Genomic DNA, 19,335 nt, shown 5'->3' on the forward strand with positions numbered 1-19,335 from the left:
GAATGCCACCCAACCCCGTTTTCTCACCAGAGCCCTGTCTTAACCTCAAGGTGCTAAAATGGCAGAACTGAAACTTCATTAGAACCTCCCAGTCCAGCCCCGTGTGTGGAGATGAGGGTGGAGGCCGAGGAGGACAAGCAGGGGCCCCGGGGGGAGCAGCCAGAGCACTGTCCCGCCCCCTCACGTCCCCTCTGCCGTCCCATTGGGCTCACACGCCCTTCAGCACAGCCTTGTCTGTGTCCAGCCGAGGCCCCCCGCCTGCACTTGCTGAGGGGCTGGGCGGCGGGGCCAGTCACGGACACGAACTGCGGTGGCTGGTGGGGAGTCCTGGCCTCGGCGGACACCGGGCCCCACCCTCACTCTCGCCGGCAGGACCTTGCTTCAAGCGCCGCAGTCTCCCTGCCGCACCCCTCCTCCTGGCTCTGGGTGCGGCCTAGCCCCTCCTCCATCTTTGCACTGACTCCTCTGCCCGTGCCCACCAAGGGCCCAGGGCAGCCCTGGGTCTGCGGCTGCTTGAGCCTGGACCACAGGCAGGCTACCCACCACCCCTCCAGGGCCAGGCAGGAAAAGTGGGCCGTGGCCAGTGGTCGTCCTTGCAGCCCCATCTCAGACTTGGGCCTCTGGGTCTGGGGTAGCTTCCCCTGCTCCCACCCCAGGTCCCCCCAGGCCTCTGCTCCCTGGCCCCCAGCCCCAGACCCCATTTCCCTCAGGCCCGCCCCCTGCTGGCCAGCTGGTGCTCCCCAAGGCTGGGGGCTCTCCCTGCTCTGCTTAATAACCGCCTGGTAATTTGCTCCATGATTTTGCTGCTATGCTTATAATAGCCTCCACTAAAGTTATGGGGTTTTCAAGCCGTAATGGCTTCCAGAGTAATTAATGCACAACTGGGTTTATGGCTAAGTTTATTTTTAGAGCTTTCCTGCCCACCCCACCCCCTTCCTTTCATAGATGTTTCGACCAGATAGAGCGGATGGGATCAGAGCCTCCCTCCCAGGCCCTTGCGTCCACGGTCCCTCTTCCTCTCCTAGTCCCCCTCCTGCTCCCCCCCAGGGGGGTGCTGGGCCCTGCAGGGGGCCTCTCGGAAGGGGCTCTGGGGCCTGACCCTCCTTCCCGAGCTCCTGATGCAGCTCAGACCCAAAGGGCCTGTATTCAGGTCTGGCTCCACTGCATGCCGACGGTGACTTGGACAAGATGCTGACCCCCACGGCCTCTGCAAACTCCAGGTGGAAGGGGTCGAGGTCAGCGCCTGCGGCCCAGGCGTTGGGAGGACTGAACGTGGAGTGTCAAGTGCGTCTCTGGCCCCACAAATGCTCCCCACCATCTGTTCTTTGCTCGAACTGCAGCCCGGGCGGCCGAGGGAGGGGCAGGTGCCGGAGGCTGGAGGCTGCCCCAGCGCAGCTGCCTGAGTGCCTGGGCAGGCCAGCTCCCCACGGCTTCCCCCCTGGAACCAGAGCCTCCCCAAGACCAGGATGCCTGGAAAAGCTCCAGGGCGATCACAGGACCAGAGGAGACCTCCCAGCCAGACCTGCTGGAAGTGCCTCTGACCCCCATCACATGGCCTGAGACAGCCCCGCCAAACCGAGGCCCCAACCCCGCCCTTCGCAGCCCTGCCTGTGGCTTTGGAGCAGGGTGGGGGCTGGGCGGGGATGTAGAATGAGCTCATGCAGCACAAGAGACCCAGACAGGCATCCTGGGTGGGACTCTGGCCTCCCACCTGCTCGGGCCACGACAAGGAGTGTGGAGGAGACAGCTCGCACCCCAGGATCATTCCCTGCTCTGTGCCTGCACCGTTTAACTCCGGTGGTAGGGGGGCGGGCCGTGCACCATCTGCCTCCAAGGAGGCTGTGGAGCCAGGGGTGGCAGGGGCAGCGGGGCCACCCTGGGAGACCGCAGTGCCCGTCACTGGAAGACAATACGTTTCTTGCACCAGGCACGGGGACTGCTGGCAGGGAGAGGACCAGGCAAGGAGGACGATGCACTGCCTCCAAATTGGGAGCCCAGATCCTGCTTAGCCCTGGCTCAGCTCCGCGGGAGATGGATGTGCGTCTGCCTGGGGCTGGGTGGGCAGCGAGCGGCCTCGGGGGCTTGGTGTGCCAGTGCTGGGCACTGGGGTGGCCCACACACCGGGACAGGCCAGGGCCACCCATGGCTGTCCTCCCTCATGCCTCCCCCTGTGGACCCCAGCTGCATCTTGCACGGCACTCAGCTCAGAAGTGAGGAGGAAGGTGAACGTTGGGATGTGACAGTTTCCATGGCGGTCCAGAAGCTGAGTGCCTGTCTCCTGGCACGTGGGCAGCCGGGCTGGAGGGGAACTCTTCCGAGTGCTTGCTGTGTCCATCTGGTGCCGGCCCATGGGCGCCACAGGTGTTAACGCATTTAATTCCCAGAAGCCTTGGGAAGTAGGTCCTGAAGGTGCCCATTTCATAGATGAGAAAACTGAGGCACAGACGTGAGTTGGGGTTAAACCCAGGCAGGTGTGTCTGAACCCTGAGTGGGCAGCACCCACCACCACCTGTGAGGACAGAGGCTGGCCACACCCCACGGACTGGCAGAAGCCAGGCTCCACCCTGAAAACACGATGCTGTGCGTCCCAAGCCGGCCAGCGGGGGCCCGTTCTGCCCAGGTCTCTCGCCGCCACCTTTGCTCTCTCTTGCAGGTGTCCACCCCGCAGGGTTCCTGACCCACCCCAGAAGGCAACACCCACCAGACTCCGGTAGGGCCGGACTCCGCAGACCTGCTTCGGCAATGGGTGGGTTGTGAGCGTGGCCAGGCCTGCTGGCCAGCATTCAGCTTCCCGCTGCCCCGTGCCTGGCCCACCCGGCCCATTCCTGTTCTTTTCTCCCCTGTGCTCGCCGCCGTCCGCTGCCGTCGCTCAGGTAACGAGGAGCTGTGGGCCCAGCCAGCCTTGGAGATGCCGAAGAGACGGGACGTCCTCGCCATTGTCCTCATCGTGCTGCCTTGGACGCTGCTGGTCACCGTGTGGCACCAGAGCACCATCGCGCCCCTGCTCGCCTCACACAAGGGTGAGCCCCCGCCCGGCCCCGCCTGCCGGGCTTTGCTGATGGGGTGACCACAGCCAGGGCTTCTGGAGTCCTGACTCACCTGCTCGGTAGCTGGGGGAACCGAGGACGAGCCAGGCTGATGACCGTACCCTTGGTGGGGGGGGGGGGGGCGGAGGGTCTCGGCCCGTTTGGGGCTCTGATGACGCCACACACACAGGCACAGACTCACGGGCCAACTCTGCACCTGTTCCCAGGACATGCACCCCGGGAGGGCTGAGGGGTGGGTGGCCAGGATTCCCAGCCTGCGTTGTTTAAAACCTTTCAGGGCGAGTGTGTTGTTCGCTCCTCTTTTCCTGGTCCAGAAGCCCTGATCCAGTGCCACCTGCTGAAAATAGGCTGGACAGAGGCACGTCCCCCAAAGCCGGATTAGAACTGGCTTCTCCTGCCTCCCAGCCCAGAGCTTTCCCCGCTCACACCAGGGCCCCCTATGCCCCAAACCCATACACGTGCCCCTCCCCCCGCGCCTGCCCCTCACCGCCAGTCTCCAGGCCCACACTCCCCTCTCTGTTCGAGCCCTTCTCCCATGGGAGCCCGGGGAGCCTGATGAAACACAGAGATGCCCAGGCCCGTCCCAGGGAGAAAGCTGACAGGGCTGGGGTGGGTGGGGGGGATGCTGGGAATCAGTGATTTGGGTGCAGGCAGGGCCAAGAGCCACAGTCTGAAGCTGGGCTGCTCCACAGTTACACATCGGGGCCTGCTCAGCCCCAGTGGGTCCTGAGGCTTCTGTGAGGAAGGGCCAGATGGAAGATGGCCAAATGCCCACTGCCTGCTGGGGCACCTGGAGCTGTCCTCCTCCCAATCCAGCACCTCTCCTTGGTGCTTACTTTTTTTTTTTTTTTTCCTAGCCATGCTGCTTGGCCCGTGGGATCTTAGTTCCCCTACCAGGGATTGAACCCGGGACCTGGCAGTGAAAATGCCGAGTCCTAACCCCTGGACCGCCAGGGAAGTCCCTGGCGCTTATCATTTTAGAGTTGTCACCCAACAACACATCACTACATTTACCACATGTAAGGGGACATAATACCACATGGCTTCCATTTTTGGCAGAGCTCTGGGGTCAGAGACACCAGGCTGCTTCGCTCAGCACTGCCCTTCCTGCCTGAGGATGGGGAACTGGCATCCACTCTCCCCAGAGCAGCCAAGACAGACAGAACGAAGGCTGCAGCAAAGGAAGTTAGGGAGGCCTTAGGACCCAAAGGCGGCAGAAGCCCTGACCCAGGCCTGTCATAGGCACGGAGAAGTACCAGGGCACAGACCCGCCGGTGGGGGGTGATTTGAGCTGCGGAAAGGGACAGGGAGGGGGAGTGACTCTCAGTGTCCTCCCCGGGCCTTGGTTTCCAAAACTTTACTCATGGCAGGATAAACGAATCTTTACTTACACCCTGGTCAGAAGCTGCTCTCCTCAAGCTTGTTGTCTTTCACAGTCTGACCCAAAACTCCTGCAAGTGCCCTTGGCTGCCTGCATCTGCGCTAGTCTCCCGACCCTGCACCCACGGCCCGGGCGCAGGCTCCCACTGCCACTGTGTGTCTCGTCGTGGGTGTCTTCTTGGCCTTTGGGAGCTCCCTGAGAGCCGGGAGCATGTGTGTCCCCCGCCTCGGCGCCCAGCCTCCAACCCCACGCTAGCACCCACACCACAGGCTAACAAGAACTGTGGGAAGGAGGTAGGGGGCGGCAGCTGGCTGGACCCCACTTTGCCCCCTGCAGGTAACCACTCACGCCATCCTTTCCATAGTTGGAAGAATCCTTGAGGAACAGGGCCGCTTACCAGAGATGGTGAGCCTCGGGGCAGAGTTCCGAGCCCTTTAACCCACATGCAACTTGATAAAGGAGATGCAGGTGTTGGCTCCATTTTGCAGTTTCTAAAACTGAGGCACCAGAAGCCAAGCACCCTGCTCACGGCCGTATGGTTAGTGCAGAGTGGCGCAGGGTCTGAGCCCAGGTACTCAGATCCCTAGGTCTGTCCTCTGACGCTTGCCACCTCCTGCTGAGATGGTGTGAGAGCAGTGAGGGGCCCACAGTCCTTCAAACAGGAAGACACACCTCAGAGAGAAGGGACTCTTTAAGAACGAGCATACCCGTGGGGGCTTCCCTGGTGGCACAGTGGTTACGAATCCGCCTGCCAGTGCAGGGGACACGGGTTTGAGCCCTGGTCCGGGAAGATCCCACATGCCGTGGAGCAACTAAGCCCATGCGCCACAACTATTGAGCCTGCACTCTAGAGCCCGCGAGCCACAACCACTGAGCCCACGTGCCACAACTAGTGAAGCCCGAGCACCCTAGAGCCCGTCACACTCTGCAACGAGAAGCCACCACAATGAGAAGCCCACGCACCACAGTGAAGGGTAGCCCCTGCTCACTGCAACTAGAGAAAGCCAGCACGCAGCAACAAAGACCCAACGCAGGCTAAATACATAAATAATTTTTAAAAAGTAAATAAAAAAATTTTTTTAAAGATATGAATCATCACCATTAAAAAAAAAAAATACCCATAGGCTGACTTCCTCTCATGAGAGGACTGCTGGCTTTGCCCATGGGGAGAATGTCCAGGATGCAAGAGTGAGCTTGGTCATTAGAGCCGCCCCAGCGGGCGCAGGGTGCCTTCCGGAGAGAGGGGCTCTCATCCCTGTGAGTGTGCCACAGAGGCCAGGCCTCTGCCAGGTTTCACACACACCTCTCCTGAGGTCCCTGGGGACATGTGGGCACACATGGCTGGGTGTGGGGACAGGTAGGGTCCCAGGTGGCTGAAAGAGCGTGACCGGAAAGTGCAGATCAGGAGACAGACACCAAACCCCAGAAGAGCTGAGATGGGTCTCCACCCTGCCCCTTTGCCCAAATGTGGGAATAAAATCAGAAATGACAGGCACAGGATTCAAAATTATCTTGCCAGCTATGGGCAACACCCTAGAACAAAATGCAGTAGTTAAGTATCAAATGCTGCACCAAGATTCAGAAGCTGGATTAAGTAAGCCCTGCTTGACTCTAGGGTTTGTGAAAAATCGGGGCGAGGTAACCGCAGATTCCCGGGTCCACAGTGTGCTGTAGCCACGACAGCACTAACACTGCCCTCGGGCATGGGAGGCAGCGCCCGGGGCTCTGCAGCCCCAGCCTGTGCGGGGCAGTGCAGTCAGCTCCAGCCAGGTGAGAAGGGCATAGGGTGGTGAGGACAGGACACTTTGTCATATAAAACCCAACACGGTTGGGAACCGCGGATGCAATCTTGGAATTTGGCCAGCTGCCCTCAAATAGCTACAGAGCTGTCAAATGCGAGAAGGAGGGAGAGGTTATTTCTGTGTCATCTCGGGGAGGATGTCAGGCAAGCAGCCTTGGCCGCCAGCTTTAGCCCACAGGGCCCCAGGCAGGGATGCGCTGACGTTCCCGCGGGTGGAGCAGAGGAGAGCTGCACGGGGCGGGGGGGCCGAGGTACCTGCAGCGGAGCCGCCCACACCCCACACCCCTCCAACCCGCAGATGACACCAGCGACCCCCGGCGCGAGGCGCCACCCGGCGCGGACCCCAGGGAATACTGCATGTCCGACCGCGACATCGTAGAGGTGGTGCGCACCGAGTACGTGTACACGCGGCCCCCGCCCTGGTCCGACACGCTGCCCACCATCCACGTGGTGACGCCCACCTACAGCCGCCCGGTACAGAAGGCTGAGCTGACGCGCTTGGCCAACACACTGCTGCACGTGCCCAACCTGCACTGGCTGGTGGTGGAGGACGCGCCGCGCCGCACGCCGCTGACCGCGCGCCTCCTGCGCGACACCGGCCTCAACTACACGCACCTGCACGTGGAGACGCCGCGCAACTACAAGCTGCGCGGGGACGCGCGCGACCCGCGCATTCCGCGGGGCACCATGCAGCGCAACCTGGCCCTGCGCTGGCTGCGTGAGACCTTCCCGCGCAACTCCAGCCAGCCTGGCGTCGTGTACTTCGCGGACGACGACAACACCTACAGCCTGGAGCTCTTTGAGGAGGTGCGCTCCGTGGAAGTATGGGGACCCGGGGAGGGTGGGGAACCCGGCGCGGCCTTCAGCCCCTGCTGGCGAAGGGGGAGGAGATAGGCGTCGGCCGTAACCCTGGCCTCCAGGCACTGTCTGCACGAGGGCTTCCAGTGGGGGGACGGGGAAAGGGGGTTCCCTGTCGACTCTCTGAGTGTCCTCCGGGTCTGGGAGTCACGACAGTGGGGGGGAAGGGAAGGAGTCATTTCAGACTCTAAATTGGGGAGACAGAAGTTTTGCAGCAAAGGACAGGGAGGGCAGGTCACATGACAAGGTGAGTATCATCTGGTTGGAGGAGTGGCCTTGCCCGCAGCCCAGGCATGCTCCTCTGCGGATGCCCACCCCAAGCAGCCCGGGTGCCCCGACTCCCATCCCTGCCCAGGCGCCCTGACTCTTCTCCTTCTGTAGATGCGCAGCACCAGGCGGGTGTCCGTGTGGCCCGTAGCCTTCGTCGGCGGCCTTCGGTACGAGGCCCCGAGGGTCAACGGGGCCGGGAAGGTGGTCGGCTGGAAGACCGTGTTTGACCCCCACCGGCCATTTGCAATAGACATGGCGGGATTTGCGGTCAACCTGAGGCTCATTCTGCAGCGCAGCCAGGCCTACTTCAAGCTGCGCGGCGTGAAGGGGGGCTACCAGGAAAGCAGCCTCCTGCGAGAACTTGTCACCCTCAGTGACCTCGAGCCCAAGGCAGCCAACTGCACGAAGGTAACACCCTCAGCAGAGCTGATAGCTGTAATGCAAGCTTTCTCCAGCCCACAACGCCCTCCCTGTAGATCAGGGAGAAGGAAATAGGGCCTCAAACAGCCTGCGAAGGAGAACCAGCCTCCCAAGACGGCAGTTTATCGCCCTTCAGGAGCCACAGTGATGGCAGGTGGGGGAGCAGGGAGGGGCGGCCGGCGAGACAGAGCCCAGGACTGAATCCCTCCCTCACCTCGAAGCAGCTGGGCTCCACGACCCTCCTGCCAGACCCACCTCCATGTGTGCACACACATGCACAGACGAGCACACATATACATATGCATGTGCACACATGCACACATGCATGGAACATGGGCGCACATATGCACAGCACACATACATGTGTTCATGCACGCACATGCATGCACATGTACGTACACACACACACACATACACACACATGCTGCTTCTAGTTTGGACTTCTCCAGCCAGGGCCTGGGCTGTCACTTAGCTGAGCTGAAGGTTCCAGAACTCTCTCTCCCTCTGGACCCATCAAGAAATGCAGGGGAGGATGAAAAACAAGAGGAAATCTTGAGACCTGTTTGTCTCTTTTCTGTAGCTGTAGACTTTCTGTTTCCAACAGATATTTTGAATGCAGCCTATGTACAAAAAGCAAGAATGAGGGGGTAGGTAGAAATAAAGAACAATGGAGAAAATCTTGCTGGAACAAGGGCAGAAGGAGAGGAGGCAGGGGTGGGAGGGCGAGGTCAGGGGCCTGCCCCATGTGGTCTCATGTCTCTGAACACACAGATCCTGGTCTGGCACACACGGACTGAGAAGCCGGTGCTGGTGAACGAGGGGAAAAAAGGCTTCACTGACCCCATGGTGGAGATCTGAGCCCCAGGACACAGGTAGGGGGATGCAGGCAGGTGACGCACCGGGCAGGCCACCCAAGCTTGGATGCAGAGTAAATCTGCCAAGGCTTTTCCTCTTAGTCTTTAATCGTGAAGGTCAGAGCAAATGCCCCATGGAGTGGAGGAGGCATAGCTGAAGTCGACAGGAGCCAGCCTCCCCCCATGGCTAGGTGGTTCTACCACCAGCTGCTTGGAAGGCCTCACCTTCCAGGCACCGCCTGGTGACAGCTCCCTGTCATCACCACTGTTATCCTGGCCACCAGCCGGTCCCCTTACGAGGCGCTGCTGTGTGGACCCGCCCAGGCTCTGTCTCCTGCAGGTTCCTCCTCCGTCCTGGTGAAAGTGTGGACCGAGGAGCCTGGCCTGACTCCCAAGCTACCACTTTCCTCGGTTTGACCTTTCTTTCTGTAGGCCTCAGTTTCTTCATCTGCAGAATGGGTTGTTGAGGCACCAGGAACAGTCTGGCACATAATAAGTCCTGCCTAAGTATTGCTATTTTTATTTGTTTGATTTTTTTTGGCCGAGCCACACAGCATGCAGGATCCTAGTTCCCCAACCAGGGATCAAACCTATGCCCCCTGCAGTGGAAGCTCAGAGTCCTAACCACTGGACTGCCAGGGAAGTCCCTTTATTTGGTTGAAATCCTGTATTGCAGTAGGTCACAGGCTCCATCTGTGTTTTAGAGGCAAAGGAATGAGGTTGAGTAAAGCTGAAGTGAATTGTGCCAGGTGATTGGCAAAGCCAGGAATTTTCTGTGAGCTTCTCTGTGATCTCATCAGAGGTGGGAGCTCAGAGAGTGGGACACACCTCTGTCCTCTGGCCTTGGAGTCAGGCTGCAGCTTCTGTATCACCTGGGAAATGGCCCTGCCCACAAGGGACCACAGGGGGTCTGCTTATCTTGTCCCCTGAACTTAGAAAATCACCTCGGTCGCTGCCACTGAGACTGTGTCGGGACAGAGCATCACTCCCTGCCTCTCCCGCTCCCGGCCTCTCAGTGGGGACCTGGGGGTGGGCTCTGCGGAGCCCCTGGGTGACGCTTCGGGGGCCCAGGATCCAGCGGCTCCCTCACGCCTCCCCCATTCTTCTCCCCGTCACAGGAGCCCCCTTCTCAGACCTGCTCCTGGCCACCTGTGCTCCCCACGCGGGTGGTCCCTCCGAGGCGGACTCCTGTGGAATCGCCGTCACCCTCCTTTCTACTCTGGGGCCTTCAGAGACACCAGCCTGATGCCAGGACAAAGGACGGAGACGCTAAAGCACAGAAACCCCAGACCTGTTGTTCTGTTCCATCTGCCCTGGCAGGGCCAGCCAGGGCAGGCACCGTGGGCCCCAAGCCCGGGAGTGATGCCAGGCTGGGAGGGGGCAAAAGACCCCGGCAGTCCAGCAGAGGGCTCCCCGGCTCCCCCTCGAGGCCCCACGACCACACAGGACACCTGGCCAGGGACTGCGGAAGACAGCAAGCAGCCCCCACCCCCGGCATCAGGAACAAGCTGCTCCGAGGAGATGCAGCCCCTCCGGCCGGCTCTGGCTCCTGCTTGCAGAGCGTAAGGCTGTCTGTGCTCCCGGCAGGCGGCCAGCCCTGTGTGCCGGGAGTCAGGCTGCCAGCGGGCTGCCCTCCCCATACCTCAACCTCGTGGGGGGAGCAGAGCGCCCTCCCCGGCTCTCGTCCCAGCGCAAGGAAGGAGGTGGGCCCTCGACCCAGCACAGGGCATAGACCACACAGCACCTCACTGGGCTCCGGGCCCCTCGCCTGGGCTGGGACTGAGGAGGCAGGAGCCCCCAACCCAGAGCCGTGAGAACCACAGGCCTCAGGGGCTCAAGGGAGCAGGTGGGCCAGGAAGAGAGAGGAGGGGCCCGGGTGGTCCCAGGGCTCCTCCCTGCCCCTGGCTGGGGGACTCTGGATTAGCAGAGGGATTTACAGAAGGGGGCAGAGATGATCTGGACCCTGAGGGCAGGATACCTGAGCACACACTGCTTTGGAAATCATGCGATTTACACACCAAGTGGGAAGTAAAACCTCCCTTCTCCCTAAACCGGGGGCCTGAAGAGCAAGCCGGCCTCATGTCCAGCCGCCCCTCCGGCCCAGAGAAGGAACCGTGCGCGGCCCTCAGCCAGGAGGAGAGGTGCGTGTCTCCCTGGCTTCCCGACAGGGCCGGCCCTCCGCCGGTCTCCACTCACACTCCTGAGCGTTGGAAGCACAATTTTCCTCCCCTGTGGAGGCAGAGGAAGGGCCTGAGCCCGCTGAACAGGTGTTTACTTTTAACTGCTAATAGCCCCTACTCCGCTTAGACTCACGGGATGGGTCTGCGGGCCATGGAGAGCCCACTCCTGGGTGCATGGGTGGGTGGGCAGTGGGCCGCAACCCAGCGACCTAACATTCACGGAGGAGTATCGGCTGCCTGTTTTGAAGTGGATTTAACTCCTCACGACAGTCACGAAAACTTCGAGGGAGGGCTCACGTCCCTGAGGGCCCTGAGCCACCTGCAGGACGTCCCACACCCATGGTTGCCTGGGAACCAAGTGGGTGACGAGGAAGGGAGGGTGGGCGAGGGCGGGCACCGTCGAGCAAGTGAACTCCTGCGGGGTACTCCACTGCCTCACTCGCCAGGACCAGCCCCAAACGCAGGGTCAGCTTGGCTGGGCTTGGGCCACCTTGGCCCGAAACCCAGGGCTCGTTTTCAGGAAATTTGATAATGAACGACAACATGGGTTCCTCTTTTTTTTTTTTTTTGACAGATGCTAGTTCTATTGTTTTCACCTAATATCTTCTCTTAGCTGCATGTGTATTTATTTATAATTATAACCCTGATGGACTGCAGCTTTCACCTTCATTGGGAATGAGGTTGCTATGAGTCATGGCTACAGTTTGTTTTCCAAACGCAGTCTGTTCCCTGCTCCCCCCTGTACAGGAGCGAGGTGGGGGCCGGAGTCCGGAGGACAGAGACGGGGAGGGTGGAGCCCCCAAGCTGCACTAAAGGGTCTGTTTTAATTTAACTGTATTTAATTTGTTTTGAAATTAAAAGTCAAATATGGTTTTTAACAGTCCTAATCCTCCTCAGCCCTGCCTTATTTTTCCTCATTCATTTAACCATCCAACCTGTACTATCAGGTGCCTTGGGGGGACACGCCTTGTTCCCGGCACAGCACAGGGCCGTGGAAGCCAAAGCTCTGCCTGCCCGGGGCTGCCTTCTCCGGAGAGGACACAGATGCTCGGAGTCAGGGTGCTCCGACAGCCGTCATCAGTTCCAAGGTGACAGATGAGGCAAGCGGGGCGGAGTGCAGCTGGGGAGGTGCTGGCACCCCACCTGGGCCGTCAGAAAGGCCTCCCTGGCCAGGTGGCCTCCGAGCAGATGTGCAGAGAACTGGGTCCAGGAAAGAGAAGCTCCCCCCGCGGGACAGCGCTTAGCTAACAGGCCACTGAGGGCAGCTGACTGGGGGCTGGGGTGGGGGGTCACACGTGGGAGCAGGGGGCACAGACACTCTGCTCTGGAACCAGGGCGAAGCTTGCAGCTAGGGAGTGAAAGAGAGGCTGTCGGAGGGTTTGGAGCAGAGGACGGACCCAGTCTAACCGGCCTTTTAGAAGAATCGCTCGCTTCCTGTGTTGCCAACAGACAGGACACGGGCAGGCGGCCCGAGACAACGGTGAGTCGGACGAGGTGCAGCCCTGACGAGAGGGCAGCGGGCGGGCTCTGGACGTGGGTCAGGGGTTTGCTGATGGGCTGGACGTGAGGTGCAAGTACAGCCACGAGTAACCAAGACAGAACAGAACTGTGTCCACTGCTCCGGACAGACTGCAGGGGACAACGTGACAGTAAGTTTGGGGTCATGTGCTTGTTACACTCACAGGAAAGGTGAGTGGACGGTGGTGCCTGGAGCCCCAACGGGGATGAACGTGGGAGAGAACGAGTGTGGAGACTGCTGCCAAGGCCCGTGGGCGAGGCCTCCACACCGAGTGAGGGCAGAGGTGGCCTGGGAGCAGCCTGAGATGCCCAGCACTTAGAGGCCGGGGTGATGAGGAGGGCACTCCCTGCCAAGGTGCTTGGACAGGAAGCTGGGGTCACTGGGCAGGGAGGTTGGCCCAGGGACCTCACCCAGGAAGGGCCACGCGTGTGCGAGCAGGTGGGTGCGGAAAAGCAACGCCAGGGGACTCTTCATCACACAGATGGCATCACCCTGAGTCTTCCAAACCCCAGCTCCGTGCACACTCCCCAGCGGAAGCCCCCCACGCGCTTCGTGGGACGCAGCATAAGCCAGGCAGGGTGGCTCGGCGCCCAGGCTGGCCCCGTCCACAGAGCCCGCTCTCACCGCCCAGCCCCGGGCTCCCCGTTCAAGGCGGCACAGGAAGAGCTGGTGAGTTTGGACAAGATCAGGGACTGGGACCCCCAGCCATGGTCCACCAGGTTTGCTTTAATAAGCTCCACTTCTCTGCCCCCAGCGGGACCCTTGGGCCCAGCCCTCTGTTACAGTCTGCCCTTGACCCGGCTCCACTGTTCGGCCCAGGGGCTGCGCACCACTGCCCCCGTGCAGACCCCTCCTAAGCCAAGCATGGGCCCCCGGCCGTGGGGAGGAGGGCGCTGCTGGGAGGCTCTCAGCCTGCTGTTCCCCACCCGGTCCCCACTCCCGGAGGAATCTGCTCTTCCACTTGGACTATGATTGGAGATTGTCCGTTTGTGGCAAGAGGATCCAGACGTCGCTGGGGAGGCATACTCAGCACTGTGGCCAGCACACATGCCGCTTCTGGCCACCCAACACGGCCCCACCCTGCCCACCACACTGGAACGGCCGAGTCTTCGTCAACACGTTGACGGCCGGGCTAGCCGTGTGCCCAGCACAAGCGGCATCAGAGAAACACCACCAAGGAGGATCAGATGCAACTCTGTGGCTTTACCGCAATTCAAGGCAGCAAACCTGAGCCCAAACGCGGGACTCATCCCGTGGGGGCTTGTCCGGGGTCTGGACGGACAACTGGAAGGAAGGCTGCCCCTCCCCCGCCGCCTGGCCCAGGGCGGGGGCCCCAGGACCCCAACACTCCTGCCCAGGCCCCTGCGGCTGCACCTTCTGCCCGCGGCCTCCTGGACCCTCCGGAGCAGCTGCGTCTCCTCCTGGGCTGACACTGCCCCTCGCGGAATGAGAGGGAAACACGCTGTCTTGGGAGGTAAGGCCCAGCGTTCCTGACCGTCAGAGGCGATCCGAGTGGGGTGGCAGGAGGGCGGGGTCCCTCCACCGGACCGACTTCCTCCCTGGATGGCAGAGAAGGCTGGCCCAGGTGCCCCCACCCTCCACAAATAGTGACGCGCCCCCCAGCTCAGAAACAGGGCCCACAGGGACACTCAGAGCAGACTGTCCAGGAGCTGTGCCCCACTCACCCCCATGGGGGACAGTCCCAGCCAGACCCTCCATCCCACCCGCAGGAGCAGCAGTGAAGGCGGACGGCAGCAGCCACAGGGCCCGGAAGCTCTTCGGGGAGGAGCCCTCCCTCCTCCGGTTCTGCAGGGGAGGGTCTGGACTGCAGCCGTGGGCAGGGCCAAGGCCTGGCTCCTGAGGGGAGGGACAGAGGGAGCAGCACCAGGCTGGCCCGCGGGCAGTAGGGAGGGCCTGCTGCTGCCCCGCCAGGAGGCCTGGGGGCTGCTCAGTTCACATACTGGTGCCAGCCCAGGTAGGGTGTTTCCATGAACTGTATCACCGGACCCGCCATCTTCTCCTCGAAGACAACAACCTGGGGGACACGGCCAGTCTGTCTCGGAGCCAGATCGGGCCCGCTCAGAACTTCTGTCCTCTCCTGCCCGCCAAGGGCCCCCGGAGAAACACCGTGATACAGGGAGGGCAGGGATGAGAAGGGGTCTCAGGAAAAGTGCTCCCACCTGGTTGAGGCCTTGGTCCAACCAGGCACCTGGGAGGTAGAGGGTCTCCTGGGGCCCGATGTTCCAGTAGCGTCTTAAGGTTCTGGCCATTGATGAATACAACCCCCTTCTCCCAGCCCTTTAAGCAGAGGAGGGGAGGTGTTAGTTGACCACATAAACCACCGAACGTGGAGTCACACGGGAGGCAGAGGCGCACACAGGCCCTGAGCTTTCCTCTCAGCTTCCCAGGGACCAGACTCGTTCCAACAGCCGCTCGATAACGGGAGGGGAGCTCCAAATCCCATTCCCTCTAGCGCTGAGCCCCGGCAGGGCACCCAGGCTCAGACTGGACCACCGGAGCCCGGACCTGAGAAGCCCACCAGGTGGTCCCTCTGCTCTGACCCACTCCCCCACCCAGGGAGGCCATGACAGAGACCCTCTGGGCACACGTGGTATGGGGGCTCCAGGAGGCCAAGCACCAGGCTGGGGGCCCAAGGAGTGGAGCCCAGAGCACCTGGCAGGCGGGGCTGCAAACCTTCAGCTTCACAAAGGTGTCACGGGGGAGAGGGAGACCAACAGCGGCCCCAAGAAGAAAGCAGGGAACATGGGCACGTCAGGGACAGGGTTCCACTTGTCTGCATGGAACCTCTGGGCAGGACAGAAGATGAGGGGTGGGGGGCGCCTTCTCAGGTCCTCCCCGCCCTGTGAACCGGCACAGCAGTGGCAGCCGGGGGGTGGGGCAGGGGAGCGCTCGGGCTCCGGTTCTCAGGCCGTGGCGGAGGGGTGCGGGGCGGTCACCAAGCCTGGGGCAGCCTCGGGCCTCCTGGCTCTCCTGCAGGCCGTCCAGCTGCTCCCACGCTGCGCAGGGCAGGACCCACCTCTGAAAGAAGCTCTTCTTCATATCCAGGCTGTAGATTTTGAACTTTCTCAGGGGAGAATCATTCAGATAGATATTTCCGATTAAACCTGTGGGGACGAGGCAGAGACACTGAGCGAGGCCGACGGTGGGGGGACGGCTGACCCGCCGGCTGGGCACATACACAGAACGTTTCTGGAAAGTTCAACAAAGGACTCCTGCTGAAGGGTCAGCACCCCTAGGGGGTTCTTTCCACGCATAAAACCTTTCCCTGCAGCCCCAAAGCCATGAGAGCACGTGACAGCAGCGCCTGCCAGGCCCTACAGTGTGCAGGGAAGGCGGCGCCCGAGGGCAGTGTCAGCCTCCGGTCCCTGGGAGGGGGACGCTTCCTTTTGGGGACTGAGAATTCCAACACCATGAAAGGAGGCCAAAAGGACACGTGTGATCGAGAGGTCACAGCGGCTCCAGCCTAGCTTCGAGGTCTGTTCAGTGGAGTCCCAGATGAAACAGACCTAATAACTCAGCCAGAAATCTTCTACACAAGCCAGCATTAAAGGTTTTTTTTTCAAGTATTTGAATTGTGAACACACAGCACCGTGGCCGGGACGCCCAAGGCTAAGGCACTGCACACACTTGAACAGTGACTTCCCAGCACCTCGGGGTGGGACCCACTGGGTGTCCTGCATCCTCTCAGTCACAGAGCTGCTGAGTCGCCAGATTGAGAACCCAGACAGGCTGGGGGGTGTTCAGAGGGCTGCAGACCCTCCTGAACTGCAGGTGCAGGTGTAGCGGGTGCACACGGCTCTGGAGAGGAGGTCTGTGACTTGTGAACCCTGAACCCTTCCAGAGGACAGGACTGCACACCCCCGGCAGGGCCTGCGACAGGGCAGGCTGCCATCCCCTCTGCCCCCAGGAGAACAGAGGAAGCGAGGGCGGCCAGCACCACGAGCCCCTTAGGGAAGAAGCTGAGACCTAGGGAGGAACCCGGGGGGCTTTCAGGGGAGGGGAGCGGAGGGGAGGGGAAGCACACTGATGCCCTTCTGGAGGGGCACATTCCCAGAACACAGGAAGTCCCTGGGGCTGGGCCACATCACTTCCCCGAGGTGACAAAAGCAAACAGCCACGAGAGCTAGGAGGCCACCAGGCTTCCTCCAAGGTAGGATTTATTGTCTGAGGTCCTATTTCATAACTTACATAAAACCACCCACATTCTGATAAATAAGAGAGAGGCAAGTTCAAGCAGAGGAGGTTTAGAGAGCCGGTGGGGTACTCCCAGCGGGGAGGGCCACCAAGAACATGCTGTTCACGTACATCCTGTGTCCTCCTCCCCACCACAAATGAGGCCACCAAGAGGTTTCCAAGGTGGATCAAAAAAATTCAGTGTGAAGAACCAAGAAGGCACGGGTCCTACGCCACCTCCTTCCAGGGGCCTCCATGACCCACCTCCCTCCAGGGGCCTCCGGGACCCTACCTCCGTCCAGTGGCCTCCATGACCCACCTACGTCCAGTGGCCTCCGGACCCACCTCCCTCCAGTGGCCTCCATGACCCACCTCCCTCCAGTGGCTTCCATGACCCCATCTCTGTCCAGTGGCCTCCAGGACCCACCTCCCTCCAGTGGCTTCCATGACCCCATCTCTGTCCAGTGGCCTCCATGACCTACCTCCCTCCAGTGGCCTCCATGACCCCACCTCCGTCCAGTGGCCTCCGGGACCCACCTCCCTCCAGTGGCCTCCATGACCCACCTCCCTCCAGTGGCTTCCATGACCCCATCTCCGTCCAGTGGCCTCCGGGACCCACCTCCCCCCGATGGGCCCCCATGGCCCCACCTATGGCATCAGCCTCCATGACCTGCAGGTGCTGCTGTGGAGAAGGGACAGCCACGCATGTGCTGTGACCCACCTTTGTGCTGGTCGTCGATATTAGTCCCGTAGTTGACTCGCCCGCGATTCTCCACCAAGATCCTCAGCATCGTGAACCCCTGCTGGAAGAACAGAGGGCGCTGACAAAGCCTGATTCCAGACCACCAGGTCACAGCTGCCCCTTGGGGTTTCTCTGTGGAGCCCCAGTTCTCCTTAAACTCTGAGGACGGGATGAGGGTCCCTGCTCATCAGAAAGCCATGCCCACCCGCAGCTCTGCGGCTGAGCAGCCCCCTCGTCCAGTCCTCCCTCCAGGCCTCCCACCACACCTGCCCAGGAGGTGCCTGGCACCAGCCTCCCAACCCCCCGGGACAAACCTGGATCAAGGGGATGACAATCTTCTTCCTCTTATAGTCCAGGAGCCCTTTGTGTGGATTCTCTCACTTGATTCACCAGCTATCCTATGAGAGAGGAACTTTTATTCTCTCCAATTTACAAGAGGAAACAGGCAGAATTTAAGTGATTTTGCTTTAAGCCGCAGTTGGCAAAGCTGGCAATCAAAGGTCAGGGGAGTCTGACTCCAGAGCCCAGGCTCGAGGGAACAGCAGCACCAGTTTTCAGCAGGGCTGTCCTGCAATTCGATTTCAATAAATTAACACAACAAACACCTCTTGGGTGTAACCTCCTGGGTGTCTGTTCATGCAAGGACCCCCCTGTGAAAACTAGGAGATAGTTTACAGGGAAGTGTTTTGGAGAAGTCCTACTGTTGTTTATTTATTTACGGGGGCCTCTCACTGCTGTGGCCTCTCCCGTTGCGGAGCACAGGCTCCGGACGCGCAGGCTCAGCAGCCACGGCTCACAGGCCCAGCCGCTCCGCGGCATGTGGGATCTTCCCGGACCGGAGCACGAACCCGTGTCCCCTGCATCGGCAGGCGGACTCTCTACCACTGCGCCACCAGGGAAGCCCAGTCCTACTGTTTTTAAAATAACTGAGCAGAGGGCTTCCCTGGTGGCGCAGTGGTTGGGAGTCCACCTGCCGATGCAGGGGACATGGGTTCGTGCCCCGGTCCGGGAGGATCCCACGTGCCGCGGAGCGGCTGGGCCTGTGAGCCGTGGCCGCTGAGCCTGCGCGTCCGGAGCCTGTGCTCCGCAACGGGAGAGGCCACAGCAGTGAGAGGCCCGCGTACCGCAAAAAAAATAAAAAATAAAAAAATAACTGAGCAGAGACAGTACTTCTAACAATAATAATAATAATAATAATAGAGACATTTTTAAACAGGTGACCGAAACCCTCCTCTGTTCAAACATCCATATACTGGAGTGGTTAATTTCCCCTCCCCCCGTGACAGGATCAGAGTAGAGGCAGCCTAAGGAGACCTGGAAGAGTTCAGACCCCTTGGAAGTGCAGTTGTAACTGAGGCACAGCGTCCCCGGCTCAAGCCCCCACCCCCAGCCCCAACCCCCGGCCCAGCGCTCTGTGCAGGCCTGGTCCTCGATGCCACACCCTGAGCAGCCTTCCAGCCCGTCAGATCCAGCCATGTTGGGCTGCATCTGGTCACCTGTGCGCGTCCTGTGCCCACCAGGGCCCCGGGCAGTGGATTTCCTCAGGACCTGTCTGCTCTGCTTCTGCTGGTTTCGTTTACAGACCAGCTGAAGGGTCAATGACAGAGATGAGCTCCAAGTTCACTGTGTTCTTGCCACAGGGCCCGAATTCAGGCTGCTGGGAAGCTGAGCTCTAATAAATAACCAAAGGCAAAAGCACGTGTGTGTGTGTAATCCCAGCAGCTCACCGAGCTCTCAAGGGTACAAACAGCATACCTGCTCTGGCCTTGGGTCAGAACTGGGTGCTGGAAGCATCCCGAGGGCCGGCCGTCCAGGCCCCAAGGCGGCACCACACCCAATCTCCTGCTACCTGGCAAGTTCAGGCTCAAACAGCCTCATCTTGCCGGCTTCAAGAACCTACTGACTGGCCGGCCTCATGCTCCGTCTTTCCCCACTCAAATTCCTCCCCCACAGGCATCCCAGAATGTTCCTCTCAGTGGATTTAATCTCATCACATCTTCCTCATTAAAAGCCTTCCATGGCTCTCCACTGCTCGCAAAATGAAACCCACACCTCGGCCTTCGTAGGCT

General features: G+C 60.7%; 2 protein-coding genes across 2 annotated transcripts; one reads left to right on the forward strand and one right to left on the reverse strand.

Moving 5' to 3' along the window:
- Positions 1–2,709: 2,709 nt before the first annotated feature.
- Positions 2,710–8,635, forward strand: B3GAT1 (beta-1,3-glucuronyltransferase 1; the record flags this gene model as incomplete). The annotated part of the gene is made up of 5 exons (XM_079709233.1): positions 2,710–2,746; positions 2,874–3,020; positions 6,528–7,036; positions 7,469–7,765; positions 8,549–8,635. Exons 1-5 carry the CDS (start codon positions 2,743–2,745, stop codon positions 8,633–8,635), a joined length of 1,044 nt encoding a protein of 347 aa, XP_079565359.1. The 5' UTR covers positions 2,710–2,742.
- A 5,643-nt stretch (positions 8,636–14,278) lies between these two features.
- LOC307055648 (beta-galactosidase-1-like protein 2) lies at positions 14,279–18,742 on the reverse strand (the record flags this gene model as incomplete). Its single annotated transcript, XM_079707838.1, is given in 9 exon segments — positions 14,279–14,365; positions 14,511–14,588; positions 14,590–14,628; positions 15,025–15,047; positions 15,050–15,135; positions 15,368–15,455; positions 17,246–17,324; positions 17,581–17,627; positions 18,664–18,742. Coding segments are annotated over 9 exon segments (606 nt in total).
- Between the last annotated feature and the right edge of the window lie 593 nt (positions 18,743–19,335).

Source organism: Hyperoodon ampullatus, assembly GCF_949752795.1.
Source record: "Hyperoodon ampullatus genome assembly, chromosome: 7".
Classification (NCBI taxonomy): domain Eukaryota; kingdom Metazoa; phylum Chordata; class Mammalia; order Artiodactyla; family Ziphiidae; genus Hyperoodon; species Hyperoodon ampullatus.